This window comes from Mesoplodon bidens (assembly GCF_964165515.1).
Source record: "Mesoplodon bidens genome assembly, chromosome: 9".
Lineage (NCBI taxonomy): Eukaryota > Metazoa > Chordata > Mammalia > Artiodactyla > Ziphiidae > Mesoplodon > Mesoplodon bidens.
Window position 1 is genome coordinate 106,308,898 of NC_138166.1, and position 16,339 is coordinate 106,325,236.

Below are 16,339 nucleotides of genomic sequence, written 5' to 3' on the forward strand. Positions count from 1 at the left end.
CAGGCCCTGCCCTTGCCCGGAGGAGGGAGGGCGCAGCGCGGCCCGACCCCCCTCGGCGGCCCTCCGGACAGCCTCCCCCGACCCACGGCCTTCGCTCCGCTTCTCCCGGGGGGCGGCCTCCCCGCGGCGAGCGCTGCGGCTGACGCCCCGATCTGGTGAGCGCGCCCCCCATGCGTTCCCGCGCCGCCGCCGCCACGACCCGGGTCGTCTGCTGCCATGGGATTCCCGCCCCGAGGCGGCCTCCGCGTCCTCTTCACCGAGCCCCAGGGCGCAGCCACCAGGGGGACCCGGGCTTCGTCCCACCTTGGGGGTTCCAGGTGATCTGGGAGGGCGTGGGGGCCGTGGCACGTGCTCACGCCGTGGGTTTACTTCCCCAAACTCGGTCTGCGCGGCTCGGACGACCCTCGTACAGGAACAGGTCCCCGCAGGACACGAGGGCTCGTCTCCTTGGGGGAGGCATCCCTGCCCAGCGCGCCTCACAGCTCCCAGGTTTTGGGCTGTAAAGGCGGTTGGGCCTCTGCTGACAGGTGAGAGGTCCCTCTGCTTCACGTGCGCCCTCCCTCCTGCGGTCACCTCCTGTCAACCTAACTTGAAGTAACTTTTAAATCGTCCTTGGAGGACCGGGGGTGGCTGCCCTGCCCTTCATGCGTCTTGAATAATCCGTCCAGTTTGTAAAGAGGATGAAAATGCAAGTGGCAAAGGGTTAAACTACAGCCCCGGCCATCAGAAAATGTACAAGCGAGGCCAGCCGCGTCACCCCTGCCAACGTCAGGGAGGAGATGACATGCTCCTTCTCCTTTTAGGAAGAACCAAACATACAAAAGTCCTTTTTCTAAAAAAAAGAAAAGAAAAAGAATAGTGTCGGATTCTTGTCAGTTGATCCATTAAGGCTGAAACTGAGATCTGGTGAAATCTTGCCCCAGAGAATCCCAAATTACCAGTTGATCCATTAAGGCTGAAACTGAGATCTGGTGAAATCTTGCCCCAGAGAATATCCCAAATTACCAGTTGATCCATTAAGGCTGAAACTGAGATCTGGTGAAATCTTGCCCCAGAGAATATCCCAAATGACCAGTTGATCCATTAAGGCTGAAACTGAGATCTGGTGAAATCTTGCCCCAGAGAATCTCCCAAATGACCAGTTGATCTGACAACAGAGGCAGAAACCTCTCCGTCTGTCCGTGGAGGGAGGTGGGAGAAGCTTCTGGAGCATGTCTCCCCTGTGATACACACAGAGTTCTGGACATACAGCCGTCGGCTGCACCACAGATCTTCCATCCGATGGAAACAGCAAAAGAGAAGAGGGGAAATCAGCCACGATAAGATAATGATCTTTTTCTTTAACCCGTGCTTGTAGCAGGTAAATGTTCAGGCCCCAAAGGTGAGGCCAAGGAAAAGACCTCAGGAAACTGAACTCTGGACGCAGAGAAGAAACCCTCAGAAGTGCCTTCGTGTTACAGGAAAGTCAGCAAGAACAAGAGGAGACACCCGACGAGCTTGGTCTCCCTCCATCCAGGCGTCGTCCACTCACGCTGGGTTTCCTGTGATGCTGAGGACGGTAGGCCTGGACGGTCCTGCTCTAAAGCTCATCGTCCGCTGTTCTCCGTTGTTCATGTGGACTCGAAAAGCCTTCCCAATGATCAAAATCCTTTCCCAGCACTTTCACGGGGCCTCAGTCTCCTCTGTGCGCAGCTGAGCCCCAGGCCCCAGACAGGAGCAGCCCCGTGCCCTGCGCCAGGGACCAGCCCTTGGGCATCAGGACATCCTGGCGGGAGGAAAGGTGCTCAGAGCAGCTGCACAGTGGTCCCTCCAGTGACCACGCATACACACACAGAACACAGAGATGCACACAGACACACACACACACACAGGGACACGTACATACTACACACACATGCACACAGACACGCACATGCACAAACGCATGCACACACGACACACATACACAGACACATACATCCTACACAAACACACACATACACGTGCACCTGTGTATACATACATGCACACACATGCACACAACAGATACAGACACATACAGGCTACACACATACACAGAAACATATAATACACATACACGTCTCACACACACACACGACAGCAACGTTTGCTGAGAAAGGGAAAACCCACAACACAGGTCAGACCGAGCAGCAGGCGGCTGGAAGGGTCTGACTCAACAGCACCATCCAGGCCCCCGTGCACACTGTGTCACGTGTGACTCTGACATACCCAGTGGGAGTTCCAGTTCTGAGCAAAGGGGCTCAAGGCAGACAGAGTGCGAGGAACGCGGCCCGGAGGTGTGGAGGCCAGAATGGGCAGGCGCATCTTCACGAAAAGGCTGGAGAAACGAGGCACCAGTGCTGCGGATGCCTCCAAACCCAGGCGAGGACACCGTCTTCAGTTTCTCGGGGCCTTGACACAGGGTGTGTGTCTGTGGTACAGGCGGCGTTCGCTGTGTGCGGTGCAGTGACGGTGAACACGCGCGGAGGTGAGAGTGCAGAGGCCGCGGAGTCAGCAGCGGAGACGGTTCCCGCTCTGACGTAGACCCCTCCCCACGGGGAGTAACCACTGAAGCACACTCGACGCCTGACCAGAGGCACAGGATGACGCAGAAGCAAAACCGCGGGTGGGTGCGTGTGCACACCTGCACACGCACACATGCCTGTGCGTGCAGCCAGACAGACGTGTTTTCCCTTGGAATCCCCGCTGCCATTCCATGAAGAAAACGCGTTACAAAGCGTCAAACGTCAGATTTGTTAGTGAGATGACCTGAAGAACAGGGCCGACCACTTGTCACTTGCTGGGCACGTGACATTTGATTCTGTCCCTTGTTACGCTCAGCACAAAATTAAGGGGAGGACAGGACACTCCATGGTGTGCGGCACGTTTTTCCCTCTGAAGAGTGACTCGTACCCTAGTGTGTGGACGACTTGAAGCTTCTGGAGTTCTAGCCAACGTGGGCTGCCCAGGGCGCCCCTCGCACCACCCGTCCTGCCTGAGACACCCCAGATCCAGCTCCAACAGGCACCCTGTGGTCCGAGCTGCAGGTGATGGGGCCAGGACCAAGGAGCCGGGCAGGGCTTTGTTTGGGGTTTGTTTGGTGGAGAATCACCCTCAAGCTCGGGTTCCTGGTCCAGAACACGGGGTCAGGGGGACGGCTGGCTCCTGGCTGCCCTCCCACAACTGCAAGACCAGGGATGCCCACCCTCCACCTCCAGGTGAAAATGGGGAAAAAAATGAAAGCATTTCCCCAGCCTGCACAGGGCCAGGACCTCACCCACGGAGAGATGAAAAGCTCCCACTCACTCGTTTTCCGTCACAATGTAGCCATACTCCTCCTGGGGAGGCTGGACTTCCAGCCGCAGGCCTTGGCCGGGGGGTCCCCGGGCCCCGGCGCCGGGACGCTGGTCCTCCTGCGGGGTTGCTGGAGCCCGGAGCTGCGACGCCCCAAGCCCGCCCGGCCCCGGCTCCGGGTGCGGTGGCCTTTGCAGCAGCTCCTTGGAGTAGGTCTGACTCTTTATGTTCTCCACCCCAACGCGATCCTCCTCTGAAGATGGGGAGGCCTCAGGGTCCTCCGATTTCTTGATCTCCGTCTTGAAGGACCCGGCAAGACGGGGGGCTCCAGGCAGGAATGGAGACCCAGGACCCTGCAGGAGGTCCCCGAGTTTGAGGCCCAAACGGCTGACCTGGCAGAAAGGAAACCAGCTTAAGAATGTGCCCCAAGTCACAGAGAAGCCATCAGCACTGGACTCTCAGGGGAGCGGGCACTGGTGTACGTGAGCCTGGGGCTGGGAGTGGGCTGCACAGGGCAAATTCGGGGTCTGGCTGAATGCATGTCGTCTGGAGACCCCAAGCTCTGCTGGCCTCTCCCTCTGCGTCCCGAATTAGGCAACGTGTCCCCAGACCCCATGGCTCCCTCTGCAATTTGGATAGCCGAACCCTCCATTTTTTATTTCTGATGGACATTTAAAAGAATTGTTGGTGTTTTCTTCACCACTTGCTAACAGGCACTGAACCAGGAACCACTAACATAATCTGACAAGAGAAGTACTAACCAGAAATTCTTCTCTTCCACCCACAAAATAGAGTTTCATAGAACCACATCACTGCCATTGCTTATGAATTGATTTTCTGCATCCTTAAAACTAATACAAATGAGCAAAGGTTCTTCAACAGGGAAAACCAACAAACCGCTCCGTGGGTGGGCGTCATCCATGTCCCAGCCTTTTCCAGACCCCTCTGGACCAGCACTGTCGAGGGACCCTTGGCAGCGATGGAGGAGCAGTGGTCTCCCCATCCCCCCCCCCCAGTTTACTAGGGAGCACGGGACGTGTGGCTGGCATAGCTGGGGAACTGAAGTCTTATGGACTTAACGGATTTAAGTTCAAGCAGCCACGTATGGCTGGTGGCGACCACCATGGACAGCACCACAGGTGTAAATGATCCAGAGCCTGTGAATGGCCATTAAATGAACCTCAGAAACCAGGACACACGGGATGACCTCAACGACACAATGTGGGTGTGCAGTCTTATCATGCAGTGTTATCCTCCCGTTTCCCTGGGGGGGGGGTCTGAGGAATATTAATTTGAGATTATGAGGGTTTTTCTATCTTTTTCTGGAAAAAAAATTTTTTGTATTTCACATACTTCCCAAACTATGGACAAGAAAACTAATGTGACTCTGGGTTTCACAGGACCCAAACACGCCCCGTCTTACCTCCTGGTAAACTCCTGCACCGCCGTCTCGCACTCTGTTATCTGTGAAAGACACGAGCTCATCAAAATCCTGGTCCAGAATGTCAGCACAAAGGTCACAGGACGTACAGGGTGACCACCGAGTAGGTCAGGCACGATGACACTGGCCTCATTCCCACGACAACGAAAACCTCCACTTACAGGACAGGGGTGGCGCTCTATAAAGTCCGCGACAGAGGAGGGGTGACACACTAACTCAGACACGAAGTCAGCCAGTCAAGTCACGATGCCAGTTCCAGGGAACCGTGTGCTATCCTTCAGATAGCCCAGAGCAAGAAAGAGCCGCCGAGCCAGGCACAGTGGGCAGTTACAAAAAAGGAAAGTGAAGTGTCGAACCCACACGTCTCAGGCTGAGCTGCCTCCAGGCTGGTTACTTTCCTGTGGTGGCCACTCCTCTAAAGACACACGCAGGAGTCCGTGTGCGGCTCCTGTGCTCCTGCGGACCCTCCCAGCCCCGGGACAGGGACCATCGCCCCCGGACCATCTCGTCTGAGTAGCAACCCAGCATCTTTTCCTGCATCAGTCAAGTCATGCTTCCAGCTTCCAGGCAAGCCTCGTCCCAACCCACAGAGGAGGGGGAGACATGCACCTTTCAGCTGGCATGTTCCTGGGTGCCTACCGTGTGCAGCGCACTGCGTTAGATGCTTTAATGTAGTTTCTGCAACTTTGAGAAGCGGTCAGGCAGGGGAGACGGGGCCTTCCCTGCTCGGCCCTCGCCCAAGGTTCCCTGAGGCTGTTTGTGGGTGTATGTGTGTGAGTGGGTTGGGGTGTGTGAGCGTGTGTGTGAGTGTGAATGTTGGGATGTGTGTGAGTGTGCATGTGCTGGGGTGTGAGTGTGTCTCTGTGTGTGAGTGTGCATGTGCTGGGGTGTGAGCGTGTCCCTGCGTGTGAGTGTGCGTGAGTGTGCATGCACCAAGGTGTGAGCGTGTCTCTGCGTGCGTATGTGTGTGAGTGTGCATGTGCTGGGGTGTGAGCGTGTCTCTGTGTGTGAGTGTGTGTCAGTGTGCGTCAGTGGGCGTGTGCCAGGGTGTGGGGATCTCTGCTCTCTCCCTGAGAGATCCCCACACCCTGGCACACGCCACTGACGCACACTGACACACACTCACACACAGAGACCACGCTCACTTATTCAAATTGCCCACAGCACTCACTCACACAATACGCACAAAACTCTCTCACTCCTTTGCCACACTCCGCACACTCGCACGGAGGCATCACAGCCCCCTCCTCCAGAGGGCAATTCGCCCTTCAGCCTAAGTGCTCTGGAAGGCTCAGCCTGCACAGGAGGGAGGCTTTCAGAGGCAAAAGTTCAGACAGACACAAATCATTAACACGAATCCCACCTCGCAGCAGAAAGGACGCAGCCCAGCGCGCCACGTGCACACACGGGCGAGCGGCCGGGAGGCGCTCACCTGGCACGCCGTCCCTGTGGCGCGCGGCCCCCGAGCGGCCCGCCTGCCCTCTCGGCGCTCCGCCGCCTCTCCCGGCGCCGTCCTGCTCCCCTTCCGCGCCCCCGCCTGGCATCGCGCTCGCTATCGCACGGGCTGCCTCGGCCACGTCCAGGGCGCTCAGACCCTCCACGCTGCCCAGGCGCTTCCGCAGGTCCTTCAGCAGAGCCTGAACACGTGCCCCTAGACGGCACACACAAAACAGACGAACCGAGACAAGGGACAGCGTTAAAACAAGGACACAAGGATGCAGACGGGCAGCACCTGTGAGCGCAGCAGAGGTACGGGAGCAAAAAAGGGCCAAATGGAATTCTGCTAGTGAAGAGTTCAGTATTTGAAATTTAAAAGCTCACTGGATGGGCTTAACCGCAGACTGGATGATGGAGAACAGAGAGAGCTGGTGAATTTGAGGACAAATAATGGAAACGATTATCATCCGTGGAACAGGGAGAAAGGACTGGACAGACCTCAGCAACATGGCACAGCATCAGGTATCACGAGTGTGACTGGATCTGAGAGGGAAAGGAGCGAGAGAAGGGGACAAAGAAAAGAAAAGAACCGCCACAAATTCCCCAAAATTGGTGAAGAGCGTTAGCTCAGAGATTCGAGGCGCTCAGTCAACCTCAAGAAGAATTAAAGAGAACCACACGACGGCCTCTCACAGCCAAGCTCACGAGGCCGCACAGAAAACCGAGGTAGAGAAGATGTTACATCAGCCAGAGGTGGGGCCCGGGGGGCGGTGGCCCCAGGACACACCCAGTGCCCTGTAAGCATGACATGCGTGACATGATACATAATTACACACTGGATCATTTACATATGAGGGATGCATTTGAACCACTAAAAGAAAAGGTGTCTAATTCAGAAGTCTAGATTACAGTGAAGATATCCTTCAAACATGAGAGTGGAAGAAAGACATTTCCATATTATTTAAAAGAAAAGAGTTACGATGGTCCCTCACCCTGGACCTGCAGTGCAGGAGATGCTAGGAAAAGCTCTGCAGGCTGGAGAGCAGTGGGGTGGCCCGGAGTCCCCCACAAGCTTTGCCGCAGGGTGGTGACAGCCCCGGCCTTGATTCCCTGTCAGCCAGGAGCTCCTGAGGCTCTGACCTCTGAGCCTCGCTGATCCCGGAGAGACTGATGTTCCCGGGGCTGCCCACATGTACAGACAGCAAACGCTGCTTCCAAATGCCAACCAACCAACCCAGAGCCCCACCCCGCCCCCAGGCGACTGGCCCCCTGCCCTGCGCACCCCAGGCCCAGGTCCCAACAAGTAGGGGCTGCCCCTCTGCCACAGAGCTGCTGACATTATTCACACCAGCCAGTGCTGCCTTGCCTGCTCCTTCCTGCAAACCCACAGAAAGGCCCTGCCTGCAGCTCCCCTCCGTCTGCCCCGTCACCAACCTGGTGCTTCCCTGTGTGGCCCCCGCCTTGGGAAACGACCTTTTTCATGAGAACCCCCTCCTGATCTGCTGGTCTCACCACACCTGCACAGTAATAAAACCTGCACTTTGGGCTTCCCTGGTGGCGCAGTGGTTGAGAATCCGCCTGCCGATGCAGGGGACACGGGTTCGTGCCCCGGTCCGGGAAGATCCCACATGCCGCGGAGCGGCTGGGCCCGTGAGCCATGGCCGCTGAGCCTGTGCTCCGCAACGGGAGAGGCCACAACAGTGCGAAGCCCACATACCGCAAAAAAAAAAAAAAAAAAAACAACCCTGCACTTTGAAACAGCTTCCCGGGGAAGGAAACGCAGGCGGACGACTGCCCTGTGGCTGCTGCCTCCGCGGTCCTTGACCCCGACCTGAGCCCCTGGGCAGGGCACTGCCCCCCTGCATCCCCACCTCCCCCTGCATCCCCACCTCCCCCTGCATCCCTCCCCCCACAGCCCCGTAGACACGTTTAGGGACCAAACGCTTGCCTTAAAAATAACTTCCAGCAGTGAACCTGGAAAAATATTTCTCACTTCCTCATCAACAGAAACGTTGTAAAAACACAGAGGAGCATGCCTGACACAGAACAGCGCAGGAGGCTGAAGGCTTGAGGGATCCCAACCACACACACTGTCAGAATTCCTGCTTTTCTGGGCTGACAAAGGGCACATGTTGCTTCGTAGAAAAGAGAAAAACAAAGGTAGAGTAAACAGTAAGAAAAACAACACCTAACTGTTTATTAAGCCTCTAGCATTTTAAGCACATCAACTTTCAGTGGTCTGTACTGTTGCAGCCATGGCGTGAAAGGTGAGGAAACGCAATGCCCTGAAACTAGAGGCCGAGGCTTGGCCCCTGCAGGCGTGGACCCTGCCAGGGGCCAGAGCACGGCAGAACCCACCATGGCGTCCCAGGACACCGACCAAGGCAGGAAATGGATCAGTACATTTACGAGACGTTTTTTTAACAAATGTTGAATCCAAAATGTGTTTCTGCGGAACGCAAACTTAACCAGGAAATTAGGCTGAGGAGAACGTTCCATTCCCGAGGGCCTTGGTTCACCAAGGATCTGCTCCTGTTCTCCGCTGGACCATCCTCAATGCAGAGCTGTGTCCCTCAAACAAGGGTCCAAGAGGTGGACTCCCTGCCCCGACTGTGCTCTGCGAGGATCTTTCACCACCAAGTTAAGCCCCTGAGTCACGCTGCTGGCCGGTTTCAAGGGGTCCAGAACATTTCCTTCTAAGAGTCCACTTTCGCTCCGACTCCAGATTTAGGAACAGGACCGGTGGGGTTACTGTGCTAGAACCATAATGCGAATGGGGGCACACGGGTATCAGGGTGACAGTTCAGACCCTGGGTAGCAAGTCGGCCGCGGACTGAACTGTGGCTGAAGCAGGCAGACTCTCCTGGGCACGGCCTGGCCTGTGGGCGGCCATGTCCCCATCTCCTGACTCCCTGGTGCCGACCTCTGTGCAGGAGGCCAGGGCCTGTCACCGCCCTGTGACCTTTTTGCCCACACACGTCCCTCCCCCCAGCTGCTCTCAGGCTGCCTGGGTGGGAGACACACATTCCAGGTCACGAGGGAGATGGATAATCAGTGAGAGACTCAGGCCTCCCAGAGGGTCTCAAACCCAAACAGCAGAGCTCAAGAGCAGGAACTCTCCTCCCACCCTTCGTCCTTTCCTTCCTTCCACAAATTCACTGCACATTTTCTGTGCTTAGCTACCTGTCAAGGTGCAGGAATAATGCAGTTAGCAAAGCACTTGCTTTCATGGAACGTTCATCTATAGTAGAAGAAACAGAAAATAAACAATTAAAAACAAATACATACAATGTCTGGTGGTGATGGGGCCGTGGGAACAATAATCCAGAGCGTGGAGGATGGGGCAGTGGGGAGGGACGATGCTGTGTTAGACAGGATTGTCGGAGAAAAGCTCAGAGACCCAAAGAAGGGAAGTCCTGAGCCCAGGGACTATCTTAAGGAAACGCTCTGCGGGCAGAGGAAACAGCAAGTGCAAAGGCCCTGGGGCAGAAGCACTGGAAGGACAGAAAGGTGGCCAGAGTGGGTGACCTGGAGCAGCAAGGGGTGTGTGAAGTCGGGGGCATTTTACAGGGTCTCAGACCATGAAAAGGACCTGGATTTTTGCTGAGTGAGATGAGAAGCCCTTGCTGGGTTTTGAGCAGTGAGTCGTCATTTGGTTTACAATTTTAAGAGGCCTACAGGCTTGAGACAAGGTCAGAGCAGGGAGGCCAGAGGAGGCTCCTGCAGGAACCCAGCTGGGGATGGCAGTGCAGCAGGCAGAGCTGGCGGGAGCCTATGTGTGTTTCTGTGACAGGTCCAGATGGACCGGATGTGAGGTTCAGGGGACGGAACAGAGCCCAGGTGGGTGACAATAGACAGCAAAGCTGGAGGAGCTGTGTGAGGTCAGCTCCCAACGTTGGGGGAGCCTGGGCAGGGGTGGAGGCTCTCAGCAGCCCCTGAAAGCCTCCCACCGGGTGCTGTTTTGTTTTATGCAACCCAGGGCAGGAAGAATGATGGTGAAACACAGGGCAAGTCAGATCAGAAATCCTAAAAGACCCACCACAAACAGGGGGTCACAATCTTCTGGACAAAGTGTGCTCTGCAGCCAGCCACACCCAGGCTCTAGTCTCGGGGTCTGTCTGTGTAGATGGGTCAGTAACTCCCACTTGAAGGGGTTATTGAGAAAACGAAATCAAAAGTTTAGACTGTCTACCACGTCTAATAACCAAATAGCTAAGGGGAAATTGTGCCCCTCCTCCAATAATCTGTGCTGACATTTAATAACTCAGAGAAACCCTCCCTATGGTTACCTCATGTCCTTTCCCTTAACTTCCCTCAGCTTTCTCCTTATTTGGAGGGAAGAGCAGAAACAGATGTGCAGCGTGAAAACACTCATGTTCTTTAAGATAAAGACCAGAGAATGGGAGAGGCTTTTAATAAGAAACACCCATCTTCAAAATGGTATAATAAAATATAATTCCTAACATTGTCTCCTCTCATCCAAAAAAGAAACTTTTCAGATTACCATTAGTGAAAAATAACTAAAAACCCGCAGGTATACGACGGTAGATGCTAACTGCCTGACCGCGTAGGAGGACAGCAATTAACTCGTGTTAGCGGTCATCGCCCGCGTGGGTGCTGTTGACCACACGAGTCAGCTCAGAGGCACCCGCTGTCAGTCATCTGAGGATGCGCAGAAATGAGGAAATCCTCTTTAAAGAGTCTAGCCAGCCCTGGTGGACTGAAGAGGGACCGTGGCACAGAGCACAATCAAATACCGCATGCATCAAAGTGAGACGCTCTGTTCCGGCTGCCGCACCATGTAACTCCGAGATCCGGCCGGCTTATAATGACATTTTAAGTAGCTTTCAATGTGCCAAGTGGGCTCGAGCAGAGCAATTACACGAAATGTCAGGACATCAAATGTGTAAGGCCTGGAGTAGGAGATCAGCTCCCATGAACAACTGCTGCAGGCCTGACCTACAGAAATTATATGTCTTAATAGGGTCCCCCAGACAAATGCTACAAGCTTTAGAGAATAAGCAATGGTGTGCAGTTAACCTCACGGAAATCTGCTTTCACAAAGAGGATGCGAATCATACACAACAGTGTTTGCTCCTGTGTGCCTTTACCACCACGTGTACATGAAAGTACACAGTTTAGGCACGTGTGAACACACACATCACCACCATCGTCACCACCATCACCATGATCACCATGACCACTCTCATCACCCTCATCATCACCGTTATCACACTTAGGGGAGCAGCCTAGACACACGCTGGGTGGCAAATGCAGACCACAGTAGGACACTTCCCAGGAAGGGCTACCCGGGGCAGCCCCTGAAATCTGTCTACATTAACTAAATGGGCTGAATCAGCAAGGCATTTGGATCCCATTCACGGAAACACCCTCTGAATGTGAGAGCGGCCGAACTCCCTCCCCGCAGCAAAGGTTGGATGGTAGATGCCCAGGCGTGCACGCTTCATGCTGCAGTTCTGCAGACAGGAACTCAATCTGTGATCAGAGCCAAACCAATGTGTACTTACCACAATTTTTAAAAATTTAAATACAAAAGTGGCCTCACACTTTTTATCACCTCAGAGTGACTGGAGTTCGTGGGACTTGCCTGAACTTTAACCCAGCGATGGAGGAAGAATGAGCCCTGGCGAATGCACTGAAGGGACACGGAGAGGAGAAGCAGCAGCTGCGCACAGCCACACCCAGGTCAGCCGTGCAGGGCGAGGCCTCACAAACGCACACGGAGCACCGAAAGGCACACCCACTGCTCACAGCACCTACCTGGCGGTGATGAGATCAAAGGTGACTTGTTTTCTTCTTTCTACACATCTATTATTCTGGTTTTGCACGGTAACCATTTACTACTTCTACAACTGATAAAAAGCACAACAAATAATCCTTTACACATTCTGATTTCCACAGAGAACTGATCACAGAATACAGAACAACACTCTAACGAGAAGCGCTCCCAGCTGGGCCACAACCCGAGACACCGTGTCCAAAACAGGAGAAGCTGGACCAGCCGTGTCTGAAGCCCACACTTTATACTTCGCCGTTTGCCCTTGCCATTATCCTACTGCACATTGGTCTTTTAATTTTATGTGAATTAAAGCTTTTTCAAAGGCGACAAGGTGTAAATAATGAATAAATGAAGGAAGAGGGTCTCTTTTCTAAGTTTTTACCAAATGAACATTTGCCACGCATATGAAGTCTGTGGCCTGATTTACTGATTCGGGAGCAGGGATGGGTGGGTTTTCAAGAGCCCCGAGGGCTACAGATTGGTCTCGACCGTCCTGCAGAGGGGCAGCCACTATCCGGATCACCCACGTCTCTGTCCTCCGCACTACCCGCTTTGGGTGCCCGGCACAGCCAGCTCTCCAGCGCTGCGCCCCCGGGGAGGTCACACACCCTGGCCCTCTGGGCCTCCCTTCTGACTTTCTCGCTGGTGTTTTCAAGGTGAAACTGGGTTTTGAGGACAGGGCTGCTGTGTCCTTGCGCCTTCCTAGGGATCCTGTGCTCATGGCTCACTGAATCTACCTGAACGCTCCCCGAGGTTCTGACGGATATTAGACCGAATGGCAGGGGCAGTTTTCCAGGCGTGAGTGGTGTGGAATGGCCTGCCTGGGACTGGTCTGGACAGGTAACCCCGGGAAGCTCTGGGGCTTTAGAAGAAGGTTGGTCTTTTCTTGCCTCGTCCTTTTTCACTCTGTAAGAGGAGAACCCTTCCTCCTTCCAGCCCTGGCTGACACCCCTGCCCCCAGGTGACCCTTCTCTACTCCTGTGCTCCCCCTAAAGGCTCAGCACACAGCTTTGCACACGACGAATAGTCAGAGAAAGCTAGAATTTGGAGCTGAATGGCCACTTAAAACATTAGAGTCCAGGACCAACTAGCCCAAGAAACAAAGCAAATTGTGTTTAAATCTGCATTTCAGACAGTTGGTTCTTAAAAGCTTCCATCCACTTTGCCTTAAGTGATCTGACTTTGGGACAACTGCTATCACCTGCCATCTCAAGCTGCAGTTTCCTCATCAGGAAAATGAGGTTGACAATAACACCATCTTTCATGTTGACGTGAAGAGCAAATGATACCATTCATCCACTCAGCAAACACCTGGCAGGGCACATGCTGAGTCCTGGGTGCAAATGTGAGAAAAGAAGCACAGTTTGCTGGCTTCCTTCAGCTGATGGTCTACAAGCGGAGACAAACGTTTATCAAATACATGCAAATGCGCAAGTCAGACTGCGAGACATGCTCCAGAGAAAAGTACAGCCCTGTGAGGGCTTCCCTCGAGGTGGGGTAGGGTGAGGTAAGCTCCTCTTGTCGAGGGATCGAGCCCTTTCCAAACAGTCAAGGTGAAATGTGCCCACAAGGTTACATGGCCGGGGCTGCTGGACGTCAACGAGACACAGGGAGGTAGCGTCCCCCTCGCAGAAAGGTCGCCGCCCCCGAAGGCTTCTTGCCGAACGCTGGACACGCGGGTCCCATCTCCGAGCTCCTAGCTTACAGGGCGTGTGGAACAGAGGAACAAGTGCACGTCCTCTTCGGGGCCATCAGGAAAGTACAGGACACGGTAAAAGGACAGCATCACCAGGCAGGAAAGCAGAGAGGTGGTCTCGCCAAGAGAAAACCCACAGCCATGGTGATCTACAAACCGCGAAGGATCACAAAGGGGTGAATCTCTCCTCTGAGGAGCGAGGGATTCGAGCTCCACAGGAGGCTCTCCAACCCCTAGATCCTGCACAGGAGAGAGGAGCCCCCAGAACACCTGGCTTTGAAAACCAACAGGAAATACATCTAAGAAAACTACAGAACTACAGAGAATGGGAAATTCGCTCTTAAAGGGCCCTTGTGCAGACTCACTTGACTCAAAACCAACGCAAACGTGCCTGACTGCAAGGCACCTGGATCACAGAGGAAGGAGACCCACTTACTAATCTTGAAGTACCTGCTGGAGAAACAGGGACCACTTGGGATGCTCCCCAGGGACTGGGACACTGTAGGCACCACTGTGGAAACTGCCACCTAACCTGTTAGCACCCTACCGAGAGCGCTGCCACCCCTGCACCTCAGCAGGGCTCGCGACCAGTCGGGCGATAACCCCACCCGCCAGCGCCCCTCTGCAACCCTGACCTCGCCACAACAGGAGGGCAGGTGCCCCACACGGGCACACCCCTTGAGCCCTGGGCTCCGGTGGCCAGTGGGATTGCACCTCTGAGCCCCACAGGATGTCTCCTACAAAAGCCACTCCTCAAGACTGGGAGAGGTAGCCGATACACCTAACACAGAGAAACAGACACAGAGAATTAGGCAAAATAAGGAGTCAATGGAACATGTTCCAATCAAAAGAACAAGACATAAACCTCTGAAAAAGAACTAAACGAAATAGAGAAAAGCAACTCAGCTGATAAAGAGTTTAAAATAATGGTCATAAAGATGCTCACTGAACCCAGAAGAAGAATGGATGAACACAGCTGGAACTTAACAAAGGGACAGAAATTATAAGAAAGTACCAAACAGAAGTTATAACTGAACAGAAAAATGCACTAGAGGGTTTCAACAGCAGACTGGATAAGGCAGAAGACGAATCAGCAGCTGGAAGACAAAGCAGTGGAACTCAGAGATGCAAAACAAAAAAGAACTTAAAAAGTTAAGATATTTTTAAAGACCTTTGAGAAAACATCAAGCGAAATAACATTTGCTTTATGGGGACCCCAGAAGGAGAAGAGAGAGAGAGAAAGGGCCAGAAAAATTATTAGAAGAAATAGTGGCTGAAAACTTCTCTAATCTGGGGAAGGGAACAGACATCCAGGTCCAGGAAGCCCAGAGGGTTCTGAAGAAGATGAACCCAAAGAGACACATACCAAGACACATTACAATTAAAATGGTAAAAGTTAAGGACAAAGAGAATCCTAAAAGCAGCAAGAGAAAAACAACTTGTTCCATACAAGGGAACCCCCGTGAAGCTATCAGCAGATTTTTTAGCAGAAAGTTTGCAGGCCAGAAAGAAGTGGCATGACATATTCAAAGTGCTGAAAGGAAAAAACTTCCAGCCAAGAATTTTCTACCCAGCAAGGTCATCATTACTTGTTCATGGATTAGAAAAATTAATATTGTGAAGATGACCATACTATCCCAAGCAATTTACAGATTCACTGCAATCTCTATCAGAATTCCAATGGCATATTTCACAGAACTATAACAAATCATTCTAAAATCTGTAAAACCACAGAAGACCCTGAATATCCAAAACAATATTGAGAAAGAAGAACAAAGCTGAAGGCATCAAGCTCCCTGACTTCAGACTATACTACAAAGCCTCAGTTATAAAACGGCATGGTACTTCACAAAAACACACACATAGATCAATGGAACAAAACTGAGAACCCAGCAATAAGCCCACACTTATATAGTCAATTAATCTACAATAGGGGAGGCAAGAATATATAATGGAGAAAAGGCAGTCTCTTCAATAAATAGTGTTGGGAAAACTGAACAGCCACATGTAAAAGAATGAAACTAGACTACCATCTTACACCATACACAAAAATTAACTTAAAATGAATTAAAGACTTGAATGTAAGACCTGAAACCATGAAATTCCTAGAAGAAAACATACGCAGTAACCTCACTGACATGGATCTTAGAGATGTTTTTGTGGACCTGACACCAAAAGCAAGGGAAGCAAATGCAAAACATAAACAAATGGGGCTACATCAAACTAAAAAGCTTCTGCACAGCCAAGAAAACCATCATCAAAATGAAAAGGCACCCTACTGAATAGGAAAAGAGGCCTGAAAAGCATATAATAACAAGGGGCTAATATCCAAGATATAAAAAGAACTCATACAACTCAACGACAAAAAGCCAAAAACCTGATTAAAAAATGGGCTGAGGATCTGAATAGACATTTTTCAAGGAAGACATACAGATGACCAACAGGCACATGAAAAGATGCTCAACATCACTCATCATCAGAGAAATGCAAAGCAAAACCACAATGAGATATCACCTCATCGATATCAGCTGTCAGAATAGCTATTATTGAAAAGACAAGAAATAACAAATGTTGGACAGAATGTGGAGAAAAGGGAACCCTCGTGCACTATTGGTGGGAATGTAAATTGGTGCAGCCACTTTGGAAAAGAGTATGGAGATTCCTCAAGAAA

The 16,339-nt window shown here is 52.7% G+C and overlaps 1 protein-coding gene across 1 annotated transcript in view; it reads right to left on the bottom strand.

Annotated features, from left to right (window-relative positions):
* The window catches only part of PTPRN2 (protein tyrosine phosphatase receptor type N2), a gene marked incomplete at its 5' end in the record, with an annotated part of 714,831 nt that overhangs the window by 428,685 nt on the left and 269,807 nt on the right, over nucleotides 1-16,339 (bottom strand). The window contains 2 exons of the mRNA XM_081243640.1: nucleotides 3,307-3,686; nucleotides 4,718-4,758. Coding sequence (XP_081099766.1) covers nucleotides 3,307-3,686; nucleotides 4,718-4,758 — 421 coding nt within the window. The remainder of the gene's footprint in view (nucleotides 1-3,306; nucleotides 3,687-4,717; nucleotides 4,759-16,339) is intronic.